The sequence below is a fragment of the Macrobrachium nipponense genome, chromosome 6 (assembly GCF_015104395.2).
Source record: "Macrobrachium nipponense isolate FS-2020 chromosome 6, ASM1510439v2, whole genome shotgun sequence".
In the NCBI taxonomy this organism is placed as follows: domain Eukaryota; kingdom Metazoa; phylum Arthropoda; class Malacostraca; order Decapoda; family Palaemonidae; genus Macrobrachium; species Macrobrachium nipponense.
In genome coordinates this window covers 103,046,048-103,056,184 of record NC_061108.1, presented here as the reverse complement: position 1 = coordinate 103,056,184, position 10,137 = coordinate 103,046,048, and the positions used below count along the sequence as shown (strand labels likewise).

The 10,137-nt window shown below is 40.6% G+C and overlaps 1 protein-coding gene across 1 annotated transcript in view; it reads right to left on the bottom strand.

Annotated features, from left to right (window-relative positions):
- Positions 1–689: 689 nt before the first annotated feature.
- The window catches only part of LOC135216766 (uncharacterized), a 29,608-nt gene continuing 20,160 nt past the window's right edge, over positions 690–10,137 (bottom strand). Inside the window, exons 2-4 of the mRNA XM_064252243.1 lie at positions 4,397–4,421; positions 2,577–2,791; positions 690–837 (exon numbers count right to left, since the gene is read on the bottom strand). Of these exons, the coding sequence (XP_064108313.1) occupies positions 782–837; positions 2,577–2,791; positions 4,397–4,410 (285 nt within the window). The 5' untranslated portion in view covers positions 4,411–4,421 and the 3' untranslated portion in view covers positions 690–781. The remainder of the gene's footprint in view (positions 838–2,576; positions 2,792–4,396; positions 4,422–10,137) is intronic.

Here is a 10,137-nt window from a genome sequence, read left to right as displayed (position 1 = left end):
AGAGCTTGATAACTGAATTATTAACCAAAATGACTAATAGACATTTGAAAATATCAGTATATACTGGGGTAACACTGCACTTACACAGCTATGCATAATCAGTAGTACATATTCACTTTACTGAAAATCAAGATAAATACAATAAAAACCTTTGCTCAACATCTTGCACTCATGGAAACGTTATCAAGTAGTATCCCTCAACCACAATGCACTTACCGTTACCTATTTTTTCATAAAATGCAAGTATAGTGTGAATGGAAAAACTGAAAAATTCAGTTAGAAGAAGAAGGGTACAAAAAGTTTCTTAGTTTTTTCTTGACTAGGCCATCCATAGTACAGTATTAGAAATCTAATACAGAGTAAAAGTTATACTTCTGGAACTCCAGAACCAAAATTTCATATTCACTATGCCTGGATATTATACGTACTACGTACTGAACATGGTATTAAAGATTCTTTGCAGCATACCTTCAGCACAAGCTGCACTGCTTTCTGCCTTTGCCTTTCACTGCCTCCTTTAGTTTCATCCTACTTAATTGCTCAACTTTTAACTTAGCTCTAATTTACACCACTCAATTTAGAACAAATCCAAGGGAGCTACAAGTTAGTTTAGAAATCTAACTATGGTCTCACTGGACTAACTTATGAAAATAATAAACTAGCAACAATGAATGAATTAAACAAATAAATACATATTTACAGTGTATTCTCTTTCTTACACCTAACAAATTCTGACAAAATACATAAAGAAGTTTTCATGAATTCTGTAATCACTAAAAAATTAATGTTCTGCTGCACGCTTCTTTTTCCACAACTCCACGTTGGCAGGAGAATTGGCTGAAAAAAAAAGAAAGAAATTTGTTAACAGAAATGATGAAACACTACAAGCAGTCTGCTGTTTATTAACATACAAGCCTGTTCATCAATTGAAGGATATCTGACCTAGAGCTTAATAGTACTTGTTGCTAAAAGAAACAAGTCAAGAAAAAGGATGAGAAAATACAGATCCTTAATTAAGCATCTCAGTTGGTTTAACCCAATTAAAACAACCTTTAAAAGGAAAGGGCAGGAGGCTAAGAAGTTACCAAGAATTTTATCTTGCTCCTTCAAAGTGAGAGCTCAACCTCAATAAGATGTAACACCCAACATTTTATCCTGAATCACTTTAACATCCTTCCCTCTAGAATGCTAAACAGAGGTTCTATTATTGCAAAAATTTAAGAGTATCTTGAAAATGCTACACAAAAGGGAATGATATTCAGGTGTATGCATCGTTAAGAACAAGTTCAAGGGTAAGCAAAAACCAACCCATGGTTAGGAAAGACATGAAGACCTAGGTTGAGTTATGATTAATTTCCACATGCAAGACGGAGTACAAGTGTTAGAGGGAATGTAGAAAACAGCTCCCAAGGTGAAGTTATTAAGTACATAATGCTGTAATGCTAAAGCATACCCATTAACAAGTTTTGAGTGGATAGTGCTTTCTCTTTTTTTTAATGATGCCTAAACTTTGCTTTAAAATTGGAACCCAAACCACCACTCTGTCAACATACTTGAAAATAAAGAGAGAGAGAGAGAGAGAGAGAGAGAGAGAGAGAGAGAGAGAGAGAGAGAGAGAGAGAGAGAGAGAGAGAGAAAAAAAAAAAAAAAAAAAAAAAAAAAAATCCCTTCCTCAGGCGAACTCTCACTAAAGTGTAGTTTAAAACCAAATTAACATAATACATAAACTTGAATACAACATGAACAAATAACACTATTCCATCAAAACATACTGCAGTATACTAAATTTAGTCATTGTGAGATTGTGATCATCCAAATGAATGAGGCATAGAAAAATTACAATTTTACTATAATGGGCGTTACGTCTGTCCATCCGTCTGGCATTCAATCACGGCCAAACAGCTAGTCGGACGGGCATGAAATTTGGCAGGGTTATAATGGGGACCCCTAAGATGGTTTACTATGGGGTTTCATCTTACCCCCCCCCCCCTCCACTCTAAAGGGGGTGGGGGTGAGAAGGGATTCCCTGAAACGGAGCTGGGTCTGCCTGTGAAACAGGGCTACTTATGCCCGTAGACTTGATTACTTTACGAATTTATCATACATAATTTCTGTATACATACATATGTTTGCTAGTGAAACTAATGCCGATAACTCTTCGTATTTACGAATGGTGAGTTTGCCACTCCTCAGCACACCTACAACTGAATACTGTATGAATAATACTATGTACAGTGGTCCCCATATTCGCGGGGGATGTGTACCAGACCCTGCCGTGAATAGTTGGAACCCCTATACAAATGAATAAAACCTCCTATTTTGTTAGTTCAAACTCAAGAAAAACCCACTAAAAATAATTATATCTTTTTTTTAATAGTTTTATCACAGAAAGTGCATTTTATATTAAAAAAAAAAAAAAAAAAAAAAAAAAAAAAAAAAAAAAAAAAAAAAAAAAAAAAAAAGTCTTTCCACCATGGAGATGTGACCTTTGAAAATTTCCAATGATAAAAGCCCACATCATTTCACATACACAAATCTCAACACTTAATACTTTTTTTAAAGGAAACAATACATACTCTGCTTCTGGATCCAGCTGAAGACAGGAGCACAGACAATCAAGCCGATGGCATAGTACCTGAAAACCCACTGATTCTTGATATAGTAATTAAATGGGAACTGTGCAATCTTGGCACTAAGGGTGTAAGGGTACTTCATCATACGACCACTCATTTTGTCTATCTTGAAGCGATTCACGAAGTTATCAAGAGGGCTGCTACTGGTGGCGGCGGCTCTGTAAATAACCAGTTAAGTTATATTTGTGGCTAAACTTCCAGGAAATCGCTTACATATAATAGTTACTAACATTGAGAATACACAGAAAAAAAACTGCTTAGTTGCTTTGAGAAATTTTGTTCAAACAATTCTTTTTACTTACACTTTCACAAATGAATATACTATTCCAATTGTCTACTCAAGACCAACTACTACTCTGTCAACTTCTGCTCGTGTAGGACTATGTTAATTCAAAACCATACCACAAGCACAACCTAACCAAACATGGGATAAAAGGTGAACACCAGCAAACAATATAAAAACTCAACTACAATAACTTGCTATCTTTTCTTTTTTTGTGATTTTTTTGTTTTGTGATGTATGTTTCAATCCTCCTCTCTTAATTAACAAGCAAATATTCCACAAACTTCTGTAGTGAAAATAGGTACATAATGAAGACATCATTTGTCATAATGGGGGATTGTCAAAACAAAGTAAAGACTCGGGAAAAACTAGAAGGCATTGTTGAAAAATTCTATGCTACACAATTAGCCTACCCTTAAAGAGCTTATATATAGAGTACAATATATTTTATATTTGCAATGTTATACAAATCTTCCAAGTTTCTTATTTCTTAACATATAATAGTGCTCTATGAAAGCTCCCTAAGCATAAAATAAAGTTTTTTTTCACAATTCTCAAGTCAATACCCTTTTTTCTCAAAAGAGAAAACTGTTGCATCTTTCTATAACTTTGCAATTAAGGGCTAAGGAATGACTGATAGGAGCATTGTAATTCATTCTCTCTCTTTTTCAAGGTCTCAGAACTAGTCTCTGCTAGACAAACACACAGACAATGTGGAACACCATTCATAGTTTCCCTACAAAAAAGACAGGTACAGTACTATAATTCTGCCTTTAAGTACACACTAATATGTATACGTAATATTCAAGTTTTTTGTTCACCTGAACAAATTTATTTTTTTCCCCCAGGCAATTTTAAATTTACAAGTACGTAGTTAAAATCTATGAAATTTTATGTAATTATTTTTCCTTTTAGCTTTCTTTTTTCTTGACCTAAATTGTATGTACGTTCAGTACTTTTAAAGAATGGTCTTTACACAACAAAATGATCAACAATAATTTTTCCCACATCTGCCTTCAACATCATTATAACCTTTTGAATTTCTTATTTAAAAAAAAAAATAAAAAAATAACCCAAGCCTGCATATCAACTTTCAAATTAAGTCTCATAGGAATGATTGTGCAGCTGGTCATTCATCCTCTCGGGAGTGCCAATTATTTTAAGCTTTTTATTTTGTTTATCTCCAGTGCTTTTTACTACTCTTATAAGAATTTTTTCAAAGATGAATGTCATATATGTTCCTACTTAAATACCTCTACAAGTAAGTACAGTTACTTATGGCCATTTCTTTCTCCCTCTACATTAGTCCACTTTTCTGAAGGATTTCTGAATAATTTTCTAAGGATACTGAACACCAAAGATGGTAACTGGAAAACTAAGTGTATAGGTATAGTTAGAAGAGAGGCAAGGTTATGAAAAGCGTGTCAAAACAAGAGAATTGAGGAGGGTGAGACTTTTTTACAGACTTGACATTACTTACCCTTTTTCAGCCATTTTCCTGGCAGCTACGGAGTAGAACTTAATTTTAATACTAAATCTAAACAGTGCCCGTTAAAGCAAACATTCTAAAAGAAAGAGTACTATAGTGGCTCAAAACCAACCAAGCTAACAGCTCAACAGTGAGCTTATGCACAAAAGCTTGACCATTGCTAAGCAACTCAAAAGATTACTAAGCAACTCACTAAACATACAGCACACATTAAAATATGATAAAACCCCTATCATATAAAAGTACTGTCACTGAAAATAACATACATATAATGTCCTGGTCAATTCAGCTTCACTTTCTATTGGCAAACCTTCAAGGCCCAGTCAATAACTTTCACTTTCTACTGACATACCTAACTTAAATTTTAAAACTGGGGCCAAATTCTTTAGTAAAACTCCAAAAGCAACATAACCATAACATTCTCAAACAGTATACAAAATATTTTTAAACATTGTTAGTTTCACAATTGTTAGGTCTAATTTTTGTCATATCAAACTGATAAGTCTTTGTTTCTCAAATGATTACAGCACTGATGTACATGAAACAAAAGTAACAAAGTCACGGTGACCTGCATTTTTCATTGGTACATAAACCTTTGTCTTTTAGTATTTGATCTGTCTACAGTGACAGCTGATTTGGCTGTTTGTTTATTTGTTTGTATGTATGGTGTTTTTACGTTGCACATTACCAGTGGTTTTTCAGCAACAGGAGCAATGGCTATACATGACTTCTGAACCGTCAAGAGTGAACTTCTATCAACAGAAAAGGGATTTTGACAAAGGAAAAATCTATTTCTGGGGGAAGACCAGTGTCGCCCGGTGAAAAGTTCCTGTAGCTCACTCTTTTAAGCATAAATAGATCCTAAATACACCAGAGAAAAGCTAGCATGGTATGCTGAAGTTACTACCTTCAGCTCGATCACCCCAAGGGCATTGGTATAGCACTAGGGCGAGTGGAAGCCACTACCAACAGGTCTTCTTGCCAATTAGAGGATTCCTTTCAAAATCCCTCCCACGGTGAGTGCTGTTACAACGGTTACTCCTCTTACCTTCCGCTCGCACTCGCTACTACTACTACACGGCCGCCATCTTCATTCCTGGAATAGACACCCAAGCTTGGACTGGCTAAGGGTGGGACTAGGAGAAGGGATGGGTTCACTGGGCAACACAGGTCTTCCCCCAGAAATAGACTTTTCCTTTGTCAAAATCCCTTTTCTGGGTTTGACCTGTGTCTGCTGGTGAAAAAGTATCAGAGAATTGCCATCCCAGCTTAACAGATACCAAACTAGTATATAAAAGGGATAATGAAACCCAAGTTTCTCATAAGAATAAATTTAATGCGCTGTAATAGGGCGGACAACTTACTTACTAATTCTAATTAGGACTTAAACTAGAGCTTAAGATTAGTAATAAAAATAATATAACAGAATGGTATCTGAAGCAATATACAATAGATTATGTACAGACATGTTAGTTGATACCAATATGGTCTCAATGCTAAGTACAAGTTCCAGAGACGGGATGGCAACCAACCAGCCCGGCCTGGAAGAGAGAGGGTTGGCAGGGAATACAAGTGAGGCAGGTAGGAAGGAGAGTATTTAAGGGAAAGGGAGTAACAGAAAGGGGCTAAGGAAAGGAGTTGATAAGACTCGGTCATTCAGGGGAGACTATGCTCCCTGCAGCCACTGTTGGGAATTTAAGGGCCTCTAAGTTCTTTAGATAGTGGCGTTTAAATACTACTGGAGATTTCCAACCCGTATATTTCTTCAGGTCTTCAAAATTCATATTGTGAAAATAGTTAATGGAGGTAGCTACTGCCCGGATATCATGGACGAGTGGGACTGAATCTGGGTTGGCCTGTTTAATGTAGTAGAGTATTTGTTGTCTAATACCTTTAAGAGAGATCGTACCACCTTTCTCCCTAATGAAAAGGGGGCCTGAAGTTTTTTTTGGAAGTTCTGGCTAGATAGGATTTAAGAGTAACTACAGGACACAATGATGCGTCCTGTCAGAGGAATAATCTTCTATGGAGCCCATCTGTTTTGTGGGTCTTCATTCTTAGCCAAGAACTTCCGATCTGGGGATAGTAATACTTCACCCGACGGGAGGAATTCAACATGATCTGGATTTCTAGAGAGCCGAAAGTTCAGTGTCTGAGGCTAATTTAAGTACATCATTCAAAAACCAGGAGACCGTTTGAGGGCATCTATTGGTCTCAGTCGTGCACATGCTCTTGGAATCAAAGAGAAGTATGAATCTGACAAGTTAATGTTAAAACCAAGCTGAAAAATCTTCCTTAAGGCCAATTTGACTGTAGTAATGGTACTAGCGGCTAGGCCTTTCTCAAATAGTTCTAAAGAACGAAATTGCCAGATCTGTAGTCATATTTGGAGCATCTGAATCTTTTAGAAAATTAGCTAACTTTTTCACTGCTGAATTATACTGCCTGAGCGTTGATTCGCTTTTATTTGATTCTATGAATAAGATGTTCAGTGGATCAATACTAGCTTCCTTTTGGGCAGCACACTTCATGAAGTCCATAAAGTTAGGGCACTCAGAGTTTTTGAGGAAGCTGACACAGTCTGAGTTTGTACTACCTGTGTCAGTTCTGGACGGGGGATCTGTTAGGGCCGGAGATTCAGTTCTAGAAGTGGAAACCGGTTGCTCTTTGGCCAGTTGGGAGCCACCAATGCTACCTGTCCCGTGAAAGATCTTAGCTTGTGCAGGACCTTCATCAGATGATTTACTGGTGGAAACAGGTAAATCCTCTGCCAAATGTTCCAATTTATGGACATTGCATCTGTGGCGTAAGCTAGAGGGTCCAGGTTGGGTGCCACGTAACAAGGTAGTTTGTGATTGGATTCCGTGGCGAATAGGTCTACTTGAAGGTCCGGGGTTTGATTGCAATTCCACTGGAACGACTTTTTGTCCAGGGAGTTGTCCTGGAAAGTGCATCTGCGATAACATTTTTCACTCCTGCCAGGTGAGTTGCTGACAGGTGCCAATGATTTTTCATTGATAACGAAAATATCGCAATCATGACGTGATTTAGTTTGCTTGACCTGGAGCCTCCCCTGTTTATGCAGTGGACTACTACTGAACTGTCTGAGACTATCCTTATATGACTGTTCCTGGCCAGAGTCAGTCGTTTCAGGGTCAGGAAAATGGCCATCGCTTCTAGAACATTGATGTGGAACTGGCAGAACATCTGACCACGTTCCTTGGACTTTCTTGTGTTACGAATAGCCTCCCCAGCCGCTCAGAGATGCATCTGTGTGGATAGTTAGAAACGGCGGAGGGAATTGTAATGGTACTGACTTGGCCAGGTTGCAGCGTTCTGTCCATGGACGGAGCCTTTTTGTTAAAATGGGCGGAATTACCGAGATCTTGTCCCTGAGATTGATGTTGGCTCTCTTCCTCCAAACTTGATTGATATCCTTCAATCTGGCTTTCAATATGACGTCTGTCATTGACCCAAACTGTAGTGAACCTAGGATTCTCTCTTGGGTACATCGAGAAGCCTTTTTGTTCTTGAACTGTTTCGTAGCCTTCGCTATCTCCTTGATCTTCTTGGATGATAGAGATAGTTTGTGCTTGTTTAGGTCCCATTGGATTCCCAGCCATTGGAAGCGGGAAACCGGAATGAGCCGAGATTTTTCCTTGTTTATCTGGAAACCCAGAAATTCCAAGAATTTTATCACTTTGGCTGTTGATTTGCGGCACTCGTCGACGCTGGCTGCCCAAATGAGCCAGTCGTCTAGATAGGCTACTAACATTACCCCTTGCGTTCTTAGTTCTTGAACTATCGTCTCTCCTAGTTTGGAGAATATCCTGGGCGCAATGTTGAGCCCGAACGGCATGACTGGATGAGTAAGCCTGCTTTCCTAGCTTGAAGCCTAGGTACGGAGAGAAGTTCCTTGCTATTGGAACATGATAGTAGGCGTCTGTAAGATCTATAGAGCTGGTGACGGCCCCACGGGGAAGTAAGGTCCGCACTTGCGAGACAGCCAGCATGCGAAACCTGTCGCAATGAATGTATGAGTTGAGACGGGACAAGTCCAGAATCACTCTTCTTTTATCAGTCTTTCTTTGGCACACTGAACAGACATCCTTGAAACTTCTGATAAAAACTGATTGGCGGAGGGGGCCCTTTCTCCCATTTCCACCCCAGACCTTTTGAGACTATACTGTGATCCCATGGACTGAAGGTCCAATGGTCCCGGAAGAGATATAATCTCCCTCCCACCTGCGGGCTCTCACTGGTTGGCTGCAGGTCTGCTACCTCTACCTCCATGGAAGCCTCTACCCCTTGGTCCGCCTCGTAGCCGGGAGCCACCTCTGGCCCTGCTACTTCCAGCATGCCTATTGTAGCTGCGAAATAGATCCCGTGCTTCATAGGCGGGGTTGAAGGCTGGGGAGGTCATAATGGCTGTGGAAGTTGAAGGCTGTTGAGCCAGCGGAGTTTGTACTAAGACAAACTGTTGCTGCAGTTGAGCCTTAGATGTTGAAGGTTTGCCAACCTGGGATACTGGAACCGCTTGCACGACCGCCTGGTAGGGATTAAATCTCCTTGGCCTCTTCTTGGGTCTGGTTTGATGTCCGGGGCCCTCAAACGGAAGTCCTCAACGGACCCGAAGACTCTGGTCGGCTCTGGATGCCTCATGAAAGACTTTGTCGACTTCGTCTTTCGGGAATAAATTTTCTCCCCATACTGATGACTTTATGAGCCTATAGGCTCATGCATTATAGAGGCACCTGCCAGGACGTGCTTCCTGCATGCTCGTCTCGCCATCCCGAAGTCATACAGGTCCGTTTGGAAAGTCTGTAGTAGAGCTTTCGTAAGGACCCGGAACAACTGTTCGTCGGTGTATGTCGATGCTACCAACTCTGCCACAGTGACGGAGTTGATAGATCTTGCTAGTCTGTTCCTTGCCTCGAATTCCGCTTTGACCAAGTGGTCCGGAATTCTAGGTAGCTTCTCAAGAGAATAGGGTGGAAGCGCAATCCGGGTCAAGTTTACCTGCTGTAAACGTAGCCGGAGCGTCGTTCCAAAACTCCATACCTGTGGGGAAGAGTAGAGGTAGCGTCAGTCTCTTTTAGCACTGGTTGGGGCTTATCCTCCGCCACCGCTTGCAGTTATTTCCACCAACTTAGATGTACAGGGCGACGGAACTCTGTCTGGGGTCACAAACATCGTAAAGCTACCCTTATGTAGCGTTAGTCTGGTATTAACACAACCCCAGTCGGAGAGGGTGTGAACCCAAACAGCTTGAGCTTGGTCCCTAAGGAAGATCACTGTCTCCTTCGGGACCTTGTCAACTCTGACTAGCGCATGTTCTGCTAGTCTGACAAAACCAGGGAATGGGAAGTGAGACCCGGCAGGAAGAGCTCAAAGTCCTCCAGCGTAGGGGTAGGACTTAGTAGACTACTTGCCTCACTTACCTCCCCCCCCTACCTCCTCCTTAGTGGCCATGGGTTCGAGATGAATGTTGATGGCCGCCACCTCTTCCACCATCAAGTCTTCCTGATCCTCCGGGATGGGCATTGTCGCCACGCGGATGGCATCTATGATGGGGGCGGCAACGTGCGCCGGAACAGCCGTCGTAGCCGTGGCCCCCTTGTACAGAAGGGAGCACAATCCTGCATCCAGGACGTACGGCTGTCCTGCCGGCGCATTCTTCCCGAATCCGGAGACCCATCCTCTCAGCGCCACCCTTGCCTCATGCCGGGCGT